General features: G+C 44.1%; 1 protein-coding gene across 1 annotated transcript in view; it reads right to left on the bottom strand.

The window, feature by feature from the left end:
• Window positions 1–10,956, bottom strand: part of amh (anti-Mullerian hormone) — a 60,469-nt gene extending 49,513 nt beyond the window's left edge. Inside the window, exon 1 of the mRNA XM_063032759.1 lies at window positions 10,116–10,956. Coding sequence (XP_062888829.1) covers window positions 10,116–10,728 — 613 coding nt within the window. The 5' untranslated portion in view covers window positions 10,729–10,956. The remainder of the gene's footprint in view (window positions 1–10,115) is intronic.
• Window positions 10,957–23,751: the final 12,795 nt, after the last annotated feature.

Here is a 23,751-nt window from a genome sequence, read left to right as displayed (position 1 = left end):
CAGAACCTCCTGTCTATTCCCCTCATTATGGAATCCCCTATGACTACCGCATTCCTCATCTTCTTCTCTCCCTTCTGCACCATGGAACCAGGCTCAGTGCCAGAGACCCGATCGCCGTGGTCACCCCCACCCCACTAACAGCATCCAAAATGAGATAATGATTACTGAGAGAAATGACCAGAGGGGTACTCTCTACTATCTCAGCTCTTCCCATCCCTTCCCTGACAGTCACCCTCTTGTCTACCTCCTGTAGCCTCAGGGTGACTAACTCCCTTTAGCTCCTATCTATCTCCTGCTCACTTTCCCTAATAAGCTGTCGGTCATCGAGCCGCAGCTCCAGATCCCTAACACGGTCTCTCAGGAGCTGCATCTTGGTGCACTTGGGGCAGATGTGGCCATCTGGGAGACTGGAAGATACTTTATACTTTATACTTTATAGATTCCCAGGATTCCCACGTCTGACACCCAAAGCAAAATAGTAACCCTACAGACATGCTCTCTATTCCTCCAAAAAATATGCAGGGAAGAAAAAACGAAGTCCACTTGCCCACTTACCTTGTCAAATCCCAAATGAGCCAAAGCTCTACCCCTCTGCCTCAGACCACTCCGTCGATGACCGCTCCTTTGATAACCGCTCTACTAGGCAGTGTCTCTCTTTAATGCCCGAATCTTCCCAGCTCTCCAACTCACGATTGGTGCTCTGGTTATAGCTGAGTTCCCGCGAAGCTTTCCCCCTTTAAACTTCGCTCCCGGACCTGTGTGCCACCTCCTATCTCAAAGCTCTCCAACTCACGATTGGTGCACTGGTTAGAGCGATGGAATACCAACGAAGACGTTTTTGTAAAGTCCGTTGTTCAAATTTCTGGAAAAATCTCTCTGCTTAGCATTTTGTAGGTAGCGATTAGGGATGATAGGGTGGAAGTAGAGGCACACAAAATAATTGGGGGGGGGATTCCGAGGCAGGGCATTTTTGCTGCCCTATTTGAGTAGATCCTCCTTTAGGTTGGCCTTTCCTGGTACAAATTAATTTTTGTCCAAGAGGGACTGTCAAATTGATTTTTGGGTTTAGGACATATGCATTTAGCAATTGGCTTTGGCTACCAGTCTTCACATCTGAAAATGTATTGTGCATTTAATTTGGAGTACAGCTCTGAAAGATGGGTTCCTAAAAGCTGTGAATTCCGATCCAGACAATGCTGAATAAAATTCATTTGGATGTGAATCAGAAGGTGTGAAGGTTGTATGTAGTTTCAAAGAAAGCATTGTCCATACATTGTAAATACGGAGTTGCCCTCTGATCAGAAAATCTGCAGATGCTGGAAATCTGAGCAACACACACAGAAAATGCTAGAGGATCTCAGCAGGCCAGGTAGCATCTATGGAAAATGTACAGTCGATGTTTCGGGCCAAAACCTCGACCGTACCTTTTCCATCGATGCTGTCTGGCCTGCTGAGTTCATCCAGAGTTTTGTGTGTGTTGTCCTTTGATGTTTGGCACATAAAATATCGAGTCCCATGTTGGCCCAGCCAGACCTTTCAATCAAAAGTGTCTCCATATGATGCCTGTTGTACCTTGTTTTGTCGAATGAAGAAGCTGCTTTGTATCTACCAGTAATTTTTTCCAGTGACTTCGTTCACACAGCAACACACCTGCCTTCTTGCCATAACCTTTGATGCCCTGACCAATCAGCAAAATATCGATTTTCACTTTAAATATACCCACGGTTTTGGCCTCCACCGCAGTCTGTGGCAGAGCATTCCACAGATTCACTACTCTCTAGCTAAAAAAAACTCCTCCTTACCTCTGTTCTAAAGGGTTGCCCCTCAATTTTGAGGCTGTGCCCTTGAGTTCTGGACACTCCACCATAGGAAACATCCTCTTCACATCCGCGTTATTTAGTCCTTATAACATACAGTACATTTCAATGAGATCCTCCCGCATTCTTCTAAATTCCAGTGAGTACAGGCCCAAAGCTGCCAAACGCTCTTCAAATGTTAATCCGCTCATTTCCAGAATCATCTATGGACCTCTGGATTCTCTCCAATGACAACACATCCTTTCTGAGATATGGGGCCCAAAACTGTTGACAATACTCCAAGCGCAGCCTGACTAGTATCTTATAAAGGCTCTGCATTAATTCCTTGTTTTTATGTTCTATTCCCCTTGGAGATGAAAGCCAACTTTGCGTTTGCCTTCTTTACCAGAGTCAACCTGTAAATTAACCTTCTGGAAGTCTTGCACGAGGACTCCCAAGTCCCTTTGCAGCTCTGATGTTTGAATTTTCTCCCCATTTAGGTAATAATCCACACTATTGTTCCTTTTACCAAGTTACATTATCATACATTTCCCAACACTGTATTCCATCTGCCACATTTTTGCCCATTCTTCCAATTTGTCTAAGTCCTTCTGTAATCACATTGCTTCCTCAGCACTACCTACTCCTCCACCTTTCTTCATATTATCTGCAAACTTTTGCCCCAAAGCCATTAATTCCATTATCTAAATCACCGACAAACAATGTGAAAAGTAGCGATCCCAATACTGACCCCTGAGGAACATCACAAGTCACTGGCAGCCAACCAGAAAAGGCCCCCTTTATTCCCACTCACTGCCTCCTGCCTGTCAGCCATTCCTCTATCCATGCTAGTATCTTTCCTGAAATGTCATGGGATTTTTTCTTGTTAAGTAGCCTCATATGTGGCATCTTATCAAATACCTTCTGAAAATCCAAATGAATGACATCCATTGCCTCTCCTTTGTCCACCCTGCTTACTACTTCCTTGAAGAACTCTAACAGATTTGACAGGCAAGTTATCCCTTTACAGAAACCATGCTGACTTTGACTTATTTTATCATTAGTTTCCAAGTATAGTCTTAATAATGGACTCCAACACTTTCCCAACCACTGAGTTCAGGCTGACTGGCCTATAATTTCCATTCTTTTGCCTTCCTCCATTCTTAAAGAGTGAAGTGACATTTGCAATCTTCTAGTCCTCCGGGACCATGCCAGATTCAAGTGATTCTTGAAGGATCATAACTAATGCATCTGCTATCTCGTCAGCAACCTCTTTCAGAACTCTGGGATGTAGTCCAACTGGGTCAGGTGACTCATCTACCTTAAGGCTTTTCAATGTGCCTAGCACACTTTCCTCTGCAATAGCAACGGCACTCATTCCTGCTCCCCGACACTCACGGACCTCTGGCACACTGCTAGTGTCTTCCCCAGTGAAGACAGATGCAAAGTACTTATTAAGTTCATCTGCCATTTCTTTGTCCCCCATTACCACCTCATCAGCATCATTTTCCAGTGGTTCAATATCAACTCTCACCTCCCTTTTACTCTGTACATAACTGAAAAAACTTCCCTGCTCTATATTATTGACTATTTTGCCCTCATATTTCATCTTTTCCCTTCCCATGGTTTTTTAGTTGCTTTTTGTTGGTTTTTTAAAATATCCAAATAATCCAATTTCCCACTTACTTTTGCTAACTTATATCCCCTTTCCTTGACTTTTACGGAGTCCTTAACTTCCCTTGTCAGCCATGGTTGCCCACCCCTGTCATTTGAGAACTTCTTCTGTGGCGCATGTCTATCCTGTGCCTTGTGAGCTATTCCCAGAAACCAGCCATCTCTGCTCTGCTTCCCATCGTTCCTGCGCCCACTGCCCACCCACCCACCATGTTATTCCGGTTTCTTTCTCCTTCCGTTCCAGTCCTGATGAAGGATCTCAGTCCAAAACATTGAATGTTCAGTCCCTATACACACTAAGGGTGGTGGACATATAGAAGGAGCTGCCAGTGGAAGTGGTTAACGACATTTAAAGAACATTTAGGAAGGTTTTAGAGAGACATGGGCCAAATGCAGACAGAGGTGAACACTTTCATCAGCATGGATGTGTTGGGCCGAAGGGCCTGTTTTCTGTGCTGTACTACTCCATGTCTCCCAGCCTCTCGGCGGAGAAATTGAGGCAGACGATAACTTCATGGAGTCTGCAGATATAGTGGATAATTGGTTGTTCTTTGCGAAACATCCTCCACGAGGACCACTACATTGTCGTTGGGTTTGGAGGCTTTCGTGCCTCAGTGATCGGAAAGCTATATTGGCTGGAGTCTGAGCCTTGTTCTTTGGCTCTTGGTCAAAGGGGTCAAAGGGTAAAGGGCAGACTAAGAGTGGTCTACTGGTCCTCCAGGTTCGGGGGTTCAGCTCAGGGCTAACAGCCCTGACTGGTAAAACAAAACTGTTATGCAAACAACGATGGAGAATTCATCTCCATCTGAGTGTGAGGGTATTCCTGAGACTCCAGCCAGGACTTGGATGACTGACAGTAGTGAAAACCGAGAGGAAGCTACTGATATGATGAAGGAAGCCCTGAACACTGCCAGAGATGGAAGACCTTCATTGCTGCCTTAAACACCAGCGGCGTAACGGGCAGTGAGTAAATAAAAACGTGAAACGTGTAACATTTCAGTTGAAATCCTGTGGGTGTTGTGGAGCTCACTGTCAGTCGTGTTGTTGCTCTGTTACTGTGTCGCTTCACCTTCTTTCTAATAGATCCATAGTGGAAACAACAGCCATACACTAGGAGGGGAGGAGAAGATGGCGGCGCGACGCAGCGCGCGCAGCCGCTCTGAAATGATATCGTATTTGTTAAGTAGGTACCGTGCACAATCCGGATTTGATGGAGACGGACGTGAGAAGCACGGAGGAACATCTGGAGAAACTTCTGAAATGCCCGCTTCGCTGCCGCTGCTACTGTGTGATCGAGAATCTCTGGAGGGGAAGGCCCTAGATCCTCGGCTTTGCCTATTGCCTGTTGCCGGGGCCGGGGTCGAAGCGCTCGGCAGAGATGGTGCTCAGGGCTCGGTGTCGGAGGCTCGAAGTTTTCGGACGGACTCAGAGTCGGCTGTGGTCGGGTGCTTCCAGGATGCTGCATCGGCAAGTTTGCGGCGCCGGAGGTTCATGGTAGGGGGAGTTTCTCCCTTCTACCGTCTGCGTGAGATGATGGGACTTTCGAGAGACTTTGAGTTTTTTTTTACCGTGCCCATGGTCTGTTCTTTATCAAATTATGGTATTGCTTTGCACTGTTGTAACTATATGTTATAATTGTGTGTTTTTTGTCAGTTTTTTTAGTCTTGGTTTGTCTTGTGTTTCTGTGATATCATTCTGGAGGAACATTGTATCATTTCTTAATGCATGTATTACTAAATGACAATAAAAGAGGACTGCGTGTCCTCATAATCTAATCTAATCTACATTATAATTTCGTAATTATAAAATAATTATCTTTATAATACCCTTTATAATTCACTACTCAATGCCTTGTTCTCACTGCTACCATCAGGAAGGAGGTACAGAAGTCTGAAGACACACACTCAGTGATTCAGAAACAGTTTCTTCCCCTCTGCCATCCAATTTCTGAATCGACAATGAACCCAAGAAAACTTCCTCACTGCTTTTTATTTCTATTTTTGCACAGCTTATTTAACTTGCTTTATGGTACAGCTGAGATACGCAGTATAAGATATTTCTTAACAATGTTCAGCTGGGTTTTGGAGTACGGTAGACCTTTTACTGGTGCTCACATTTATCATTGAAGTTCTGGAGTCAGAGTCACAGGCCCTTCATCCTCACGAGTTCACTCAGCTGGTCACAACTTCCTGAATTTGCCCTATATCCTTCTAAGACCCACCTCTCCTGAAGCGCTTCTTAAATGTTACTATTGTACCTGTCCCAATTATTCCCTCTGGTGTAAACACGAGAAAATCTGCAGATGCTGGAATCCAAAGCAACACACACAAAATGCTGGAGGAACTCAGCAGGCCAGGCAGCATCTATGGAAAAGAGTAAACAGTGGACTTTTTTGGCCAAACCCTCACATCAGGACATCGCCAGTCCTGATGAAGGGCCTTGGACCGAAATGTTAACTGTTTACTCTTTTCTATAGATGCTGCCTGGCCTGCTCATTTCCTCTGGTACTCATTCCATGCACTGACCATCGTCTGGGTGAAACAATTGCTCCTCAAGTCCCTTTTAAATGTTTCTCGTCACACCCTAAAACTATGCTGCCAAGTTTGGGACTCCATTACCCGTGGAAAACATCTTCCACCTTATCTAGGTCTCTCCATATCTCTATAAGGTCATCTCTGATATTCCTGCATTCCAAGAAAACCCAAGCCAGGCTAACCTCTCCCTATAACTCAGGCCCTCCAGATTTGGAAACATCCTTGTAAATCACTTCTGCACCCTTTGCTGTTTAACTACAACTTTCCTATAACAGAGTGAACAAAATGACACATTGTGCTCCAAGTGTTCAAATTAAGTATATTATCAAAATATGTATATGTCCCATATACTGCACTGTGGAAGAGTCGTATATATATATATATATATATACACATATAAAACCTAGGGTGTCTAAGACTTATGCACAGTACTGTAGTAATTCTATGTATTGCACTGTTCTGTTGCAGCAAAAAAAAGCACAAATTTCATGACATATGTGAGTGATGATAAACCTGATTCTGATATGGGTCTCTATTGTGGACCAAGAGTGGGAAGGGGACAGGAAGAGGGGAATCATGGTTGGAAAAAGGAGGAGGGGAGATGGGAAGGAGTGGGAAGCTCCAGAGAGGCATTCTGTAATGATCAATAAACCAATCGTTTGGAATCAAATGACCTTGCCCGGTGCTTCAGAGAAGGTGTGTCTGCACCTGCACCACCCCCACCCCGGCACTCCTTCTCTGCCACCTGTCCCACACCCTTCTGCAGCAATCCGCTGTCGCCGTTCCCAACATTGTTTGCCCCCACCAGACTTACAAACTCGCTCTCCGCTCCACCTTGACAAATACAGTACTGTGCAAGGTCTTAGACACCCGAGTTACATATATGTGCCAAAGATTTTTGCACAGTCCTGTACTACCCTGAGATTCATTTTCTTGCAGGCATTTACAGTAGAACAAAGGAATACAATAGAATCAATGAAAAACTACACACAAACAAAGACTGACCAATAACCAATGGGCAAAAGAAATCAAATTGTTCAATTAAAAAATACATAATACTGTGAACATGAGTTGTAGAGTCCTTGAAAGAGAGACAATAGGGTGTGTAATGAGTTCAGAGTTGAGCTGAGTGAAGTTATCCACACTGGTTCAGGAGCTTGAATGTTGTTCCTGAACCTGGCAGTGGCATGGAGTTACCAATGACTTGGAGCTCTGATATCATCTAGATATCACAAGGAAAAGGTTTCTCTTTTAGTTTTAAAAAATTAGCTTGGGAGACTTCAAGCCTCAGGTAATCTTCCTCCTTTCTTCCTTAATTAGCTATCCATTAAAATGGCAGTCATGGCTCACTGATACCAGATCTGATCTGCACACTTAGAGAGGGTTTTTGCCAGCTTCAAACAGTTGACTTTACTGTCTATATACAGTACTGTGCAAAGATCTCAGACACATATACACAGTATGTAACTGAGGGGCAAAACACCCCTGCACAGTACTGTATTTGTCAATGTGGGGCAGAGAACGAGTTTGTAAATCCGGCTGGAGCAAAAGATGTTGGGAATGGTGAGGTGGAGTGCCTTGGGAGGGGTGTGGGGCAGGTGGCAGAGACGGAGTGCGAGCAGTGGGGTTGAAGCAGGTGCAGACACACCCAGCCCTGAGACACCAGGCAGCATCATTTGATTCCAAACAGTTGGTTTATTGATCATTACAGAACGTCTGTCTGGTGCTTCCCACTCCCTCCCCCTTTTCCCCACTATGATTCCCCTCTCCCTGCCCCCTTCCCACTCCCAGTCCACTATAGAGACCCATCTCAGAATCAGGTTTACTCTCAGGTTTAGCTCCAAGTCATTGGTAATTCCATGCCACAACCAGGTTCAGGAACAACCTTCAGGCTCCTGAACCAGTGTGGATAACTTCACTCATCTCGACTCCTGAACTGATTACACATCCGACGGACTCAGTTTCAAGGACTCTACAACTCATGTTCATAGTATGAAATCCGTTATTTTTTTGTGGCAGCAATATAATGCAAAGTGTAAAATCACTCTGTTTTAGGGAAGATGTGGTTAAATGGGAAATAGTGCAGAATCCATGACTGGAGGGTCTGAGTTATAGGGAGAGGTTTGTCAGGCTGGGTCTTTATTCCTTGAAACATAGGGATGTCAGTGATGAACTTGCAGAGGTGTTTAAAACTTTGAGAGACAGGGATAGGTACAAGCAGGCACACAAAAGCAGTGGAATAAATAATGGGAGACACAAAGTGGAAGATTAGTGGGCACATCAAACTGCCTGCCCGTCGCGTGCTGGGGAACAGCCCCTCCCATTCCACTTTTCTTTAGATTTAAATGCAATAAATACAAAACCATGTCAGTAAGGGATTTAACTGTCAAGTGTGTAATGTACACTATGTACCTGTAGCCTAACATCAAACATCTGTCCTCATTCCTTTTACCGATTAGTTAATCAAATGGTTATTTCTCTCTTTTAGCTATCTTCCACATTTCATATTTTCCCACAGCAAGATGGAGGCCATTTGGCCCTTCATGTCTATGTGGGCTCTCAGGGACATAGAACATAGAACAGTTCAGCCCACAATGTCGTGTTGAACCAGCAAGAAAGTAAATGAAAAACACCCTCCTACCTACACAATGTCCATATCCCTCCATCTTCCTCACATTCATGTGCCAATCCAAACATCTCTTAAAAGCCTCTAATGTATTCACCACTACCCCATACCAGGCAGCACATTTCAGGCATCCACCACTCTCTGAGTAAAAAGATTTACCCCTCACATCCCCTTTGAACCTGCCCCCTCTCACCTTCAATGCATTCATTAGGTATTCTACGCTGGGAAAAAGATACTCCCTGTCTACTCTGTCTGTGCCTCTCATAATCTTAAGAAGCTCTATCAGATCTCTCCTCAGCCACCACTGCTCCAGAGAAAGCAAACCAAGTTTATCCAGCCTCTCATGATAGCACATACCCTCTAAACCAAGCAGCATCCTAGCAAACCTCTTCCGCACCCTATCCAAAGCCTCAACATATTTCCTACAGTGAGGTGATCAGAACTGTAGGCCACGCTCCTCACGTGGCCTAACCAGAGTTTTTAAAAAGTTACAATATGATCTCTTGAGTCTTGACATCTCATCTTTTCTCATCAACTCCTTTCTGGTCCTCCTGCCTGTGATTCACATTCAGTGTCATTTATAATGATGAATTAACAGAGCAACCAGCACGTTCTGTGGGATGTCAGAGGGAAGTGGAGCTCCTGGGGGAAACCCACACTGTTACAGAAAGAATGTGCAAACTTCATACAGACCACATTGAAAGTCAGAATTAATCCCAGAGCCCCGCAGCTGTGAAACACCTTTACAACCTGCTGTACCTGTGTTACCCAGTGATGCAATGCTTTAAATATGCTTTCTCACTGAATCCCGCAGCAACATCTCTATGTTGGAACAAAGTGGAATTTGACCAAGTTCTAGTTCAGTGCAACATAAAACTTGTCCATTTTATCCCTTCCTAACTATGTTTTTGGTGCATTAATGAAGAATATTTCATATACCTGGATAGAGTGAACATGAAGAGGATGTTTCCAGTAGTGGGAGAGTCTAGGACAGGTATAAAGACCCCTTGCTTAATGGTATTGGTCCATAGCATAAAAAAGATCCGTAATCCCTGGTCTAGGACCAGAGAGCACAGCCTCAGAACAGAAGGATGCCTCTTCTGAACAGAGGTGAGGACAGATTTCTTTAGCCAGAGGGTGGAGAATGTAGGGAATTCATTGCCAAGTCATTAAGATTGATAGGGTAGAGTCCATTCATTAAAGTTAATAGGCTCCTGACCTGTAAAAGTATTAAAGATTATGGGGAGAAGGCAAGAGAATGGGGTTGAGAGGGATAATAGAACAACCTTGATCAAATGGTGAAGCAGACTCAATGGGCCGAATGGCCTAATTCTGGTTCTATGTGTTATGGTTATGATGGTAGTTCATACATAATATTAGAATTTATTGTCAATTTATTAGTGCCATCATTAATTGTAAAGCAACAAGAGAATAAACTGTGGAAAACTGTTCACCTTTGCAGTGAAATTGATTCTCTTTTCTTACCTTCAGAAAGATGCAGCACCATCAACTTCCCCATTTCTGCGCCAGCCTTTAGGTGAAATGCCAGATTTCTGAGAAGGAGCAATGCACTGTGCTTTTGCTTTGCAGCAGAACAGATCCCAAACTTGGCCACGTGTCTGTCACTGTACAGGGCCACATCTTCAATGAAACCGCGTTCGTACCCCGAAGTGGCGCCGATCACCTCGAGAGAGTTAGCCCTTTGTTCATCACTTTGCAACCTACACACAGGTTCTTTAAAGACACTTGGATGCTTTTGTCTCCAGCTTTTATCCAGCTCTTGATGCCTGCTTGCATTGGTGACATCGCCTGCAGTGGAGAGCACACCGAAGGAAATCTTGCTGTCCTTATCCAATGGTTGTGATAGTCCTGTCCCCTTCCCTGCTCCAACAAGTGACTTTGTCTCACACACAGACTCACCATCAGTAGAGCAGTTTCTTTGTTCTTTTGCCGAATGAAGGTCAGAAAAATCACTCGACTGGCTGCCGGTCAGCTCTTCCACATTTTCCTGCACCTTCATGAGGTTCTGTTCCACGGGCAGAGCGCTAATCAGCAAAAAGAAAAACTGAGAGACCGTAAAAGTTGATACTGCTTCCATGATTGATTTGGCTTTGCCGAGGACTGGGAGAATGCAGTGCGAGCGTTGGCTTTGTCTTTGAGGAGATAAGCCTTGTTGACTGTGTGTTGCACGAACACTGGTGAAGGAGTGTTTAGTAGATATTTATAAAACAAAGGCAGACCTTGTATTTTCTTTCATGGATATCAAACAATGCCAAATCTGCCAAAAAGCTCAGAGCAACATTCTTTTCTATGCTGCTACACTAGTGGCACTGAAACTCCGTTACCTTGAAATGGAGCAAAGTGGTGACCACATTTTACTTAATATCTTTTTGATATTTAAAGAACAAACCAAGACCCAGTAACTTCCCTGCCAAGTCTTTACTATAAACATCCTTACAATATTCATATGTGTATTCAACAAGACAAATGGCTTTTTTCATGCTTTATGATCTGAATACTTGCTGTTTTGGTTCCTTAAGGTTGTTACAGCTGGGGGTGGTAGTGGGGATAAGCTCCCACTATCTATTAAGTGCTCCCAGTGGCATGCGCCTGCGCCTCAAATAGCCTCTGACAACCAAGTCCTTCACGTGTAGCCCAGTGGAACAGTTTCTACTGACAGGACAAGAGGCAAAGGCAGGTTACTGGTGCCTTAAAACCAGTTGCCTTGGAGGAGAAGGAAAACTCTGATCTCAAACCTCTGCACCCTTGCGGCGATACCCACTCATGAGGAAGTCTTTGGGAATAAATCCCAAGGGAAAAGTCCAGAACTGAAGTTGCTAAGGCAGTCCTGCATTGAGTTTAACACTGACTGACACCTCCTGTGATGCTGCTGGTTCCAAACTGTATCAGCCTCTGCCATTCCTTTGGGTTTATCAGATGCATGGCGAGGGGAAGCCTGCTACATGGGCAACGGTTTGCTCTCCATTTTATACTGCCCAGGCTTGTGTATCCAGACAGCCAGGATGCAACATCTATGGTCGACCCTGACCAACAGAGGCTTCTCAGACTTGCTGCTTTAATAATGTTGTTCTGGTACATTAGGGTATACGGGGGTGGCGGGGGGGGTTGGTCCAGGGAGGGGTAGCACCTCTGGTGAAAGGACTTGTTGTGTCCATTCTGGGGCAGATCTCTCACTTTTGGTCCCCACTGGACAGTCAGCTCCCACCCGTGGCTCCAAGCTGTTTGCATGCGACAGTGGCCACGCCCCAGCGCACCGTTTCGACAGGTGGGCTAAACCAGGTGAGGGTAGCCGACAGGTCTCATAGCCCAGTGAGATGGAGACATGACCACGCTAGCACGTGCAGTCAGTGCCAGCAGACTGAGCAGGTGAGATCCAATGGCCGGGAAGTTGGTTATGCAACGCTTTGTGGAGAGTGAAGGGCATAACGAGGCACAGAAGACGTCATGGTCATCCACTGCAACCAAGGGAGATCCCCCAGTGTGATGACTATATGTACCAATGGACCTAGACTCCTGAGGTCCAGAGAGAGTGGAACTGCTGCAGTGCAAAGGCCTTTCCGCTTTAAAAACTCTCCCACACAGGATCCTGTCATTTTTGGGTATGGCTGACAGCCAACAATTCTAGTACACTGTCAAAGGCAAGACCCTTAATGGTATTGAGGGCCTTGCGGTTGAAGTACATTGCTCGCTAAAAGTGTCTGTGCAGGTTCAAAGTTCAAAGTAAATTTATTATCAAAGTACATATATAGTATATCACAATGTACTACCCTGAGATTCATTCCCTTACAGGCATTCAGCATGGAACAAAGAAATACAATAGAATCAATGAAAAACTACACACAAATAATATTAAACCAGCAATATGCAAAAGTAGACAAATGGTGCAAATATAAACAAAATAAACAAATACATCAATACAAATAATTAATTAATACATACATACACGCTGAGAGTCTGAGTTGTAGAGCGGGTTGATAATGTGATAAAGAAAGTATGTGATATACTTGCCATTATTGAGCCAGTGAAATGAGTTCAAGAGTCAGGAGGTTGTGTTGTAGTTTTATAAAACTCCAGTTAAGGTGCATCTGGAGTATTGCATTTAGTTTTGGTCACCCTTTGGCAGGAAGGATATTGAGGCTTTGGAGAGGGTGCTTAAATAGGCATATGGTTGTACAATGGATGGACAGAAATATGTAGGCACAAGGGATTAATGTAGACTATAAGACCATAAGACATAGGAGCAGAATTAGGCCATTTGGCCCATCAAGTCTGCTCCATCATTCAATCATGGCTGATCCTTTTTTCCCCCTCCTCAGCCCCACTCCCCGGCCTTCTCCCCGTAACCCTTGATGCCGTGTCCAATCAAGAACCTATCAATCTCTTGATAGGCCTCCACAGCACCCTATGGTAACAAATTCCACAAATTCGCCACCTTTTGACTAAAGAAATTTCTCCACATCTCTGTTTTAAATGATGCCCCTCTATCCTGAGGCTATGCCCTCTTGTCCTGGACTCCCCCACCAAGGGAAACATCCTTTCCACATCTATTCTGTCTAGGCCTTTCAGCATTCGAATGGTTTCAATGAGATCCCCCTTCATCCTTCTGAATTCCAGCAAGTACAGACCCGGAGCCATCAAATGTTCCTCTATGATAACCCTTTCATTCACAGAATCATCTTTGTGAACCTCCTCTGGACCCTCTCCAATGCCAGCACATCTTTTCTAAGATGAGGAGCCCAAAACTGTTCACAATACTCAAGGTGAGGCCTCACCAGTGCTTTATAAAGCCACAGCATCTCAGCGCTGCTCTTATATTCTAGACCCCTTGAAATGAATGCTAACATGGTATTTGCCTTCCTCACCATTGACTCAACCTGCAAATTAACCTTTAGGATGTTCTGCACAAGGACTCCCAAGTCCCTCTGCATCTCAAATTTTAAAACTTTCTTCCCGTTTAGAAAATAGGCTGCACATTGATTTCTACTACCAAAGAGCATGACCATGCATTTTCCAACATTGTATTTCATTTTTGCTACTTTCTTGTCCATTCTCCTGATCTGTCTAAGTCCTTCTGCAGCCTTCCTGTTTCCTCAACACTACCTGCCACTCCACCAATCTTTGTATCATCTGCAAACTTGGCAACAAAGCCATCTATTCCGTCATCTAAATCATCTATATACAACATAAAAAGAAGTGGTCCCAACACCGACCCCTGCGGAACACCACTAGTCACAAGCAGCCAGCCAGAAAAGGATCTTTTTATTCCCACTCGCTGCCTCCTAACAATCAGCCAATGCTCTAACCATGTTAGTAACTTTCCTGTAATGCCATGGGCTCTTAACTTGGTAAGCAGCCTCATGTGTGGCATCTTGTCAAAGGCCTTCTGAAAGTCCAAATATACAGCATTCATTGCATCCTCTTTATCTATCCTGCTTGTAATCTCCTCAAAGAATTCCAACAGGTTCTTCAGGCAAGACTTCCCCTTAAGGAAACCATGCTGACTTTGTTCTATCTTGTCCTGTGTCACCAAGTACTCCACAATCTCATCCTTAACAATTGACCCGACATCTTCCCAACCACTAACTGGTCTGTAATTTCCTGTCTGCTGCCTTAGACCATAGACCATAAGACAAAGGAGCAGAAGCCGGCCATTCGGCCCATCGAGTCTGCTCCGCCATTTTATCACAAGCTGATCCATTCTCCCATTTAGTCCCACTCCCCCGCCTTCTCACCATAACCTTTGATGCCCTGGCTACTCAGATACCTATCAATCTCTGCCTTAAATACACCCAATGACTTGGCCTCCACTGTCACCCATGGCAACAAATTCCACAGATAAATTCCACAGTCTTCCTCCTTTCTTAAAGAGTGGAGTAACATTTGCAATTTTCCAGTCCTCTGGCACCATCCTAGAGTCTAAAGATTTTTGAAAGATCATTATTAATGCCTCCACAGTCTCTACCACTACCTCTTTCAGAACCCTCGGGTGCAGTTCATCTGGCCCGGGTGACTTACATACCCTTAGGTCTTTCGGCTTTTTGAGCACCTTCTCCCTTGTAATAGTAACTGCACTCACTTCTCTACCCTCACACCCTTCAACATCTGGCACACTGCTAGTGTCTTCCACAGTGAAGACTGATGCAAAATACTCAATTAGTTCATCAGCCATCTCCTTGTCCTCCGTTATTGTTCCCCTGCTCTCATTTTCTACCAGTATTTATGCACTCTCATCTCTCTTTCGTTTTTTATATACTTGAAAAAGCTTTTACTATCCACTTTGATATTGTTTGCTAGCCTGCTTTCATTTTTCATCTTTTCCCTCTTTAATGATTCTTTTAGTTGCCTTCTGTAGGTTTTTAAAAGCTTCCAAATCCTCTATCTTTCCACTAATTTTTGCTTTGAAGTATGCCCTCTCTTATGTTTTTACATTAGTTTTGACTGCCCTTGTCAGTCACAGTTGTACTATTTTGCCATTTGAGTATTTCTTCATTTTGGAATACATCTACCCTGCACCTTCCTCATTTTTCTCAGAAACACACGCCATTGCTGCTCTGCTGTCATCTCAGCCAGCTTCTCCCTCCAATTTACTTTGGCCAACTCCTCTCTCACACCACTGTAATTTCCCTTACTCCTCTGAAATACTGCTGCATCAGACTTCCCTATCAAATTTCAAGTTGAACTCAGTCATATTGAGATCACTGTCTCCTATGGGTTCTTTTATCTTAAACTCCCTAATCACCTCTGGTTCATTACATAACACCCAATCCAATATAGCTGATCCCCTAGTAGGCTCAACGACAAACTGCTCTAAAAAGCCATCTTGTAGGCATTCAACAAACTCACTCTCTTGAGATCCATTACCAACCTGATTTTCCTAATTGACCTGCATGTTGAAATTTCCCATGACAGTCATAACATTGCCCTTTTGACATGCCTTTTCTAATTCCCATTGTGGTCCACATCCCAGCTGCTGTTGGGAGGCCTGTACATAACTGCCATCAGGGTCCCTTTACCCTAGCAGTTTCTCAACTCAACCCACAAGGTTTCAACATCTTCCGATGCATCAAGTCACATCTTTTGACTGACTTGATGCCATTCTTTACCAGCAGTGCCACACCTGCCTAGCTCCCTACCCCTCTGATACAACATGTAACCTTGGACGTTCAGCTCCCAACTACAATCAAATTTCACACTCAAATTCAGTGATGGCCACAACATCATACCTGACAATCTGTAATAGTGCAACAAGATCATCCACCTTATTTCTTATACTCTGTGCATTGAAATATAACACTTTGAGTACTGTATTTGTTACCCTTTTTGATTCTGCATCCCTGATGCACTGATACCCACCCTGCTGGCTGCAATTCTATCCTATCATCTGCCCGCCCTTCCTGACAGTCTGACTCACGCTATCTTCGCTTTTTTACCATCTATCCTACCTTAAGTCCCTTCATTCCAGTTCCCATTCCCCTGCCAAGTTAGTTTAAACCCTCCCCAACAACTCTAACAAACCTGCCTGCAAGAATATTGGTTCCCCTCGGGCTCAGGTGCAACCCGTCAAAACCTTCCCCAGAAGAGATCCCAATGATCCAAGAACCTGAAGACCTGCCCCCTGCACCAGATTCTCAGCCACATATTAATCAGCCAAATCATCCTGTTTCCACCCTCACCGACATGAGATACAGACAGCAATCCAGAAATTACTACCCTGAAGGTCCTGCTTCTCAGCTTTCCGTCTAGCTCTCTAAATTCTCTTTTCAGGACCTCATCGCTTTTCCTTCTTACGTCATTGGTACCAATATGTACCAAGATATCGGGCTGCCCTCCCTCCCCCTCCAAAACGCTGTTAGGAATTTAATTACTAGCTTAATTAGTTCAGTGCAATTTCGGGTCTGTTCCTGCGCTGTGTTCTTTTATATTCTATCAGTGGTGGTGAACTTATGCCATGTGCAGATTATGTTGGCTTGCAGCATGCAGTGCTGCTCCTCGATTCTTTAAACTGCACCCATAATAAAAAAGATTATCTTTACTGCCAAATGAAGCAGCAGATTTTTTTTTACAACCCGAGAGCAGTGAGATGTTTTCACAGGGAATGTCTCATGCCAGCTTGACAGTGGCGAGAACACATGATAAGTTTCGAAATCCTCGCGGGCCAGGTTTGTATAGTTCGAGCAGGCTGACCATTGAAACCGGTGCTGTGTGCACAACTTTCAAAACAGCCAAATATTTGTCATCGCTAGTGCGGCCACGAAAGTATGACTGAGAGTAACGTGTCGTTGGATTCTGATGTTTTAATCTCATGATCTTTTTAGCAGGGGGGTCTCAAACTGGGGTCCTTGCTTAATGGTACTGGTCCATGGCATAAAAAAGGTTGAGGACCCCTGTTTTAGATGTCAGGAAAGAGGCACCAAAGTTGTTGTTTCATGATTGTTTTAAGCACTGATGGAACTGAAGAAAATTGGCGGTGGTCTACTAAGTGAGGGGAAAGCTAAGATTAAGATCAGGGCCCCAAATAGTACCTCCAGGTGAGGCAAAACTTCACCTGCGAATCTGATGGGGTCATCTATTGCATCTGGTGCTCCTGATGCGGCGTCCTCTACATGGACGGGACCATCTTAAATTGGACAGACCCACCTTCATCGAGCACCTCTACTACATCCACCAAAAGCGAAACTTCTCGGTGGCCGAACATTTTAATTCCCATTCCCATTCCTATTCAGACATATCAGTCCATGGTCTTCTCCTGTGCCAAGGTGAGGCCACCCTGAGGGTGGAGGAGCAACACCTTATATTCCCTCTAGATATTCTCCAACCTGATGGCATGAACATCCACTTCTATTTCCGGTAAAAGAAAATCTCCCTTCCCCTCTCCTCTTCTTCTATTCCCCACTCTTCTCACTCTTCTTCCCTACCTATCACTTCTTCCAGTCACCTCCTCCTTCCCTTTCTCCTATGTTCCACTCTCCTCACCTATCATATTCTATCCACTCCAGCCCTTCCCTTTTCCCACCCATCACCCATCATCTTCTAGCTACCCTCCTTCTCTACCCCCCCCAGCTCTTTAATCTGCCATCTTCCCCCTTCCTTTCCAGTCCTAAAGAAGGGTCTCAGCCCAAAACGTCAAATATTTGTTCATTTCCATAGATGCTGCCTGAGCTGCTGAGTTCCTCCAGCATATTGTGTGTGTTACTCTGGATACAGAATCTCTTGTGTTTATATTAAAGTGGAACTGTTGTATACCAAAGAGATAAGGAAAATTCCATTCAAATTTCTAGATAAGAGTCAACCAATCAGAAAGCACATATTGAATACTGCAGTACCAAGTTAACAAATGGAAAAGCATTTACTCAAATAAAGCAGGACAAAGAACTTTTCAGAGCTTTCCAGAATTATGCTTTGTACAGCCACTAGAGGCATATTAAACTGATATATGCAGAACTAACTACTTAAAATGCAAGCAGATCATTAATTTTAAACTGCAAAAGAAAATAACAATTTAATAGCGTAATCTAAGAATTAAACAATTGGATCCAATAGTGTGTTTATTTTCCTTTTCTTAATCTTTTATGAATATGCATCAAAGCATATAGTTTCGTGTTCATATTTCTTACATTATATATGAGGTACAATACAATCACCATTATCATTATGTGCCGTGTTGAATGACGTGGGCGATCATGGTCTATCCAGGACCGTGATTGCTCTTGGCAATTTTTTCTACATAAATAGAAGTCATCTACCATTGCCTTCTTCTGGGCGGTGTCTTTACAAGACGGGTGACCCCAGCCATTATCAATACTCTTCAGAGATTGTCTGCCTGGCGTCTGTGGTCACATAACCAGTCTGTGCACCAGCTGCTCATACGGCCATCCATTACCTGCTCCCATGGCTTCATGTGACCCTGATCGGAGCGGGGGCTAAGTAGGTGCTACACCTTGCCCAAGGGTGACCTGCAGACGAGCGGAGGGAAGGAGCACCTTACACCCCCTTTGTTAGAGACATATTTCCACCCTGCCACAATAACAATACTATTTAGAAATTATGCCACTTTTCAATTGTTTTCTTAAAAGATTAATACATTTTTGAACAGGTTTTCAAACATGCTTTATTTATTTAAGTCTGTCTCTGTTATGCTGTTATTACTAGCTAAACAATAATACATGTAAATAAACAACAGGACTCAACCTTAAGTTCATAATTATTGTTGCTAATTTATTGATCGGTGATCATCTCTGCTCAAAATTATCATGGCATGTGAGAGAATTTTTTTGGAGATCATCGCCTATTTTGGCACAGGCTCTCAAAAAAAGTTTGCTGCACCTGTTCTATGATTAAAGATTAAGATTAGCTTTATTTGTCACATGTCCATTGAAACACCACATACTGTTGTATGCATCATTTTGTGTCAAAACAAATCAGCAAGGATTTGGGCAGCCACAAGTGTTTCAAAGTACATTTATTATCAAAGAATGGATAAATTATACAACCTTCAGATTTCTCTGTTTACAGACAGCCACAACGCAAGAAACCCAAAAGAACCCAATAAAAAAAAGACCAACCCCCAATGTGCAAGAGAAAAAAAAAAACTATGAATCATGCAAGCAACAACATTCTAAACCAAATTAAGTCACCTGGGGTAGGCCCAAAGCCTCGGTATCAGCTCATGATATTAGCGGGCATGGAGCACGGCAGCTGGGGCAGCCTTCATAGCCACAGCGCCATGGAGAGATGAGTGACCATCACATAGAGTGAGTGAAATCAGCCCTCACCTCCAATCCCAACACCCTGTCTTTCCAGTCTATCTGGGCTGGTGTTAAAATGGTCCGAACATCACAGTGTACCCGGGCACCACAGCAGCGAAAGGCTCTGGCCTCAGACCATGCCACCCGGCGACTCACCCCGGGCCCAGGCTTTGCCGCCCAGCCCAAAGCTACTCACAAACTGTTTAAATCGCCATGTTTCTGGTGCCAACATAGCATTCCCACAACTCACTTACCCGAAGTGTACGTCTTCGGAACGTGGGAGGAAACCAGAGCACCGAGAGGAAACCCACGTGGTCACGAGGAGAACATACAAACTCCTTTCAGACACTGGCAGAAATCAAATCTTAATCAATGTTTGCTGGCTCCGTAGAGCGATGCGTTAACCACTACGCTGCAGCGCCGTCCTCCAACATTGTGTTATCAGAATAACATTAAGGGGTCACCGTAGCAGAACGCCTTCAGAACAGAACAAACCCTAGAATCCTAGAGGACTGGCTCTGTACTTCAGCCATTCTGCTATTTGGGAGCACGGGTGTCGGAATGAGAATCAGGTTTATAGTCACTGTGAAATTTGTTGTTTTGTGGTGGCAGTACAGGGAAATAAATTTTAAAAACACTATATGTTACAATAAATAGACAGATAGACAGAGCAAAAGAAAACTTGCAAAGTAACGTTCATGGATTTTTGATACAAGGCCTCTTCCAGCCTTGTGAGCCACACTAACCCAGCAATCCCCTAATTTAATCCTAGCCTAATCATAGTGCAATTTAAAATGACCAATTAACCTACCAACCAGTACTGCGGGAGCAGCCAAAGGAAACCCACGCGGGCACGGGGAGAGTGTACTCACTCCTTACAGGCAGCGGAGGGTATTGGACCCAGGTCGCCTGCCCTGTAAAGTGTGTGTTAACTATCATGCTACCGTGCAGCCCCTGATGGTGGAGGGGAAGAAGCTGTTCCCCTCACACATGACAGTGTGGGTCATCAAGCTCCTGTAACTCCTCCCTGATGGCAGTATTGAGAAGAGAGCTTATCCCAGGTGGTGAAGCAACTCAAGGGCAGACTGAAGCAAGAGGAAACTTCCCTTAAACTCACGCACACACAGACACAGACACACCTCAGTAGTACATCCCTGGCTTCCAGCGGTAAATGATTTTGACTTACAGATAGGAGCCACAGTGAATTACTTTGTGCATGGTGTTGAAATTGTGTGTGGTTGAAATATCTGGACCATAGGAAGATATGATTGGATTAACGGCTCTTTATAGAACTGGCAAGTGGAAGCCACTTTGGGGAAGCAGAGCAATGTACATGGGGAAGGAAAACAAGGCAAAGGATCAGTAGAACATAGAACATTACAGTACAGTACAGGCCCTTTGGCCCACAGTGCTGGTCTGACCTTTTAACCGACTCTAAAATCAATCTAACCCTTCCATCTCACATAACCACTTCTCTCTCGTCCATGTGACAATCTAAGAGTCTCTCAGTTGTCCTAATATCTCCATCACTCATACACCCACCATTTTCTGTGCAAAACACTTAACTCTGCCATCCCCCCTATTCTTTCCTCCACTCACCTTAAAATTATGCTCCCCTCGTATTAGCCATTTCTCTCCTTGGAAAAAGCCTCTGGCTGCCCACTCTATCCTCATCTTTACACCTCTATCAAGTCACCTCTCATCCTCCTTCACTCCAAAGGAAAAAGCCCTAGTTCGCTTGAACTTTCCTCATAACACACGCTCTCCTATCCAGGCAGCATCCTGGTTAATCTCCTCTGCACCCTCTCTAAAGCTTCCGGATCCTTCCTATGATAAGGTACTCTGTGCTTTCCAGAAATCGCTGTCAGTGACTTTCTACGCCTTTATAGTCTACAAGGCAATTGCACAAAATCTACAAAAATAAATATTGAATTCATTGCCACAGGAGGCTGTGGAGGCCAAGTCGTTATGTATATTTAATGCAGAGGCTGACAGATTCTTGACTGGTCAGGGCATAAAGGGATACGGGGAGAAGGCAGGAGATTGGAACTGAGAGGTAAATTGAATCAGCCATGATGAAATGGTGGAGCAGACTCAATGGGCCAAATGGCCTAATTCTCCTCCTATATCTTAAGGTCTTATGAATTTACAAGAACTTAAGATATTTATAAATAACTTGTGCATAATATCCTGGAAGTTTGGTTCTGCAAAGACAATTTATTTTTAATGGTGTACTAAATTTCTCTTCACCATTTACACCTCGTACTTTAACCACTGCACAGAGTCTTGTCATCCTCAGAAGTTTTCTGATGACTCTGCCATAGTTGGATGCATCAGCAAGGGAGATGAGGTTGAGTATAGGGCTACGGTAGGAAACTTTGTCACACGGTGTGAGCAGAATTATCTGCAGTTTAATGTGAAAAAGACTAAGGAGCTGGTGGTAGCCCTGAGGAGAGCTAAGGTATCGGTGACCCCTGTTTCCATCCAGGGGGTCAGTGTGGACATGGTGGAGGATTACAAATACCTGGGGATACGAATTGACAATGAACTGGACTGGTCAAAGAATACTGAGGCTATCTACAAGAAGCGTCAGAGCTGTCTCTATTTCCTGAGGAGACTGAGGTCCTTTAACATCTGCCGGACGGTGCTGAGGATATTCTACGAGTCTGTGGTGGCCAGTGCGATCATGTTTGCTGTTGTGTGCTGGGGCAGCAGGCTGAGGGTAGCAGACACCAACAGAATCAACAAACTCATTCGTAAGGCCAGTGATGTTGTGGGGATGGAACTGGACTCTTTGACAGTGGTGTCTGAAAAGAGGATGCTGTCCAAGTTGAATGCCATCTTGGACAATGTCTCCCATCCACTACATAATGTACTAATGTACTGGTTGGGCACAGGAGTACGTTCAGCCAGAGACTCATTCCACCGAGATGCAACACAGAGCGTCATAGGAAGTCATTCCTGCCTGTGGCCATCAGACTTTACAACTCCTCCTTTGGAGGGTCAGACACCCTGAGCCAATAGGCTGGTCCTGGACTTATTTCCTGGCATAATTTACATATTACTATTTAACTATTTATGGTTTTATTACTATTTAATTATTTATGGTGCAACTGTAACGAAAACCAATTACCCCCGGGATCAATAAAGTATGACTATGACTATGACTAAAACAAAACTATGGTTATTTCTTTATTGAGACACAGCATGGAATTGGCCCTTCCAACCGCATTGCCCTGCAATCCCCCGATTTAATCTGAGCCTAATCACAGGACAATTTACAATGACCATGTAACCTACCAACTGGTAGGTCTTTGGACTGTGGGAGGAAACCAGAGCACCCAGAGGAAACTCATTTGGTGTCGGGGAGAACGAACAAACTCTTTACCGATAGCAGTGGGAATTGAACCCAGGTTGCCTGTACTGTAAAGCATTGTGTTATCACTATCCTATCGTGCTGCTCCAATAAGGGAAAGGGATACAGAATTATTAAGAGCAGCTTTGGCCAGCAGTATGTGCAGTCACAAATATCTAAACTGATGAGATTTGGGCAGGTGGTCTATAGGAATCAGCTGTTATTTCCATTCCAGCAGGCCTTTTGATTCCACTTGATTACTTTTGATTATTGTGTGACGTGTCCAGCGACGGGTAGCACCACTGGTGAAGGGACTTGTTGTGTCCATTCTGGACACAATTGCTAACCACTCCAAAGCCACCGCTGACCTTTGACAATGTTACCATTTGTTTGTGTTGGGAGACTGAATTAGCTACATCTCTTTAACAGTAGCTTCAGGAAAGTCCCTGTGCTTATCTATAGAGTGCAGAACACTATTTTGATGGTAGATTACATTATCGTTTTATGCAACTAGTTCTTAGAATTTTAATTATACTTAAAGCAGCACAGTAGCGTAACGGTTAGCATAATGCTTTACTGCATTGGCCTTTGGAAGATTCACTTCCACTGTATGCTCTCCCTGTGACTGTGTGGGTTTCCACCCACATTCCAAAAGACTTATGGGTTAATTAGTACATTGTGGGCATGTTGGTGCCAGAAGCATAGTAACACTTGTGGACTGCCCCCAGCACAAGCTCGGTCTGCGTTGGTGTTGATGCAAACAATGTGTTACACTGTATGCTCAACATTTGGATGTACATGTGACAAATAAACAATCTTTATCTTTAATCTCACTATCTTTAAAAAAGCATGCAATCAATTTCCGACAATATGCAACGGCAGACTGAAGTCCATTGGGTTGTAAGATTAGCAGAACAAACACAGTACTGTGCGAAAGTCTTTGGCACCTATATATAGCTAGAATGCCCAAGACTTTTGCACACTACTATATATGTCAACG

This window comes from Mobula hypostoma, chromosome 24 (genome assembly GCF_963921235.1).
Source record: "Mobula hypostoma chromosome 24, sMobHyp1.1, whole genome shotgun sequence".
Taxonomy (NCBI): domain Eukaryota; kingdom Metazoa; phylum Chordata; class Chondrichthyes; order Myliobatiformes; family Myliobatidae; genus Mobula; species Mobula hypostoma.
This window is presented reverse-complemented; position numbering and strand designations above follow the sequence as displayed.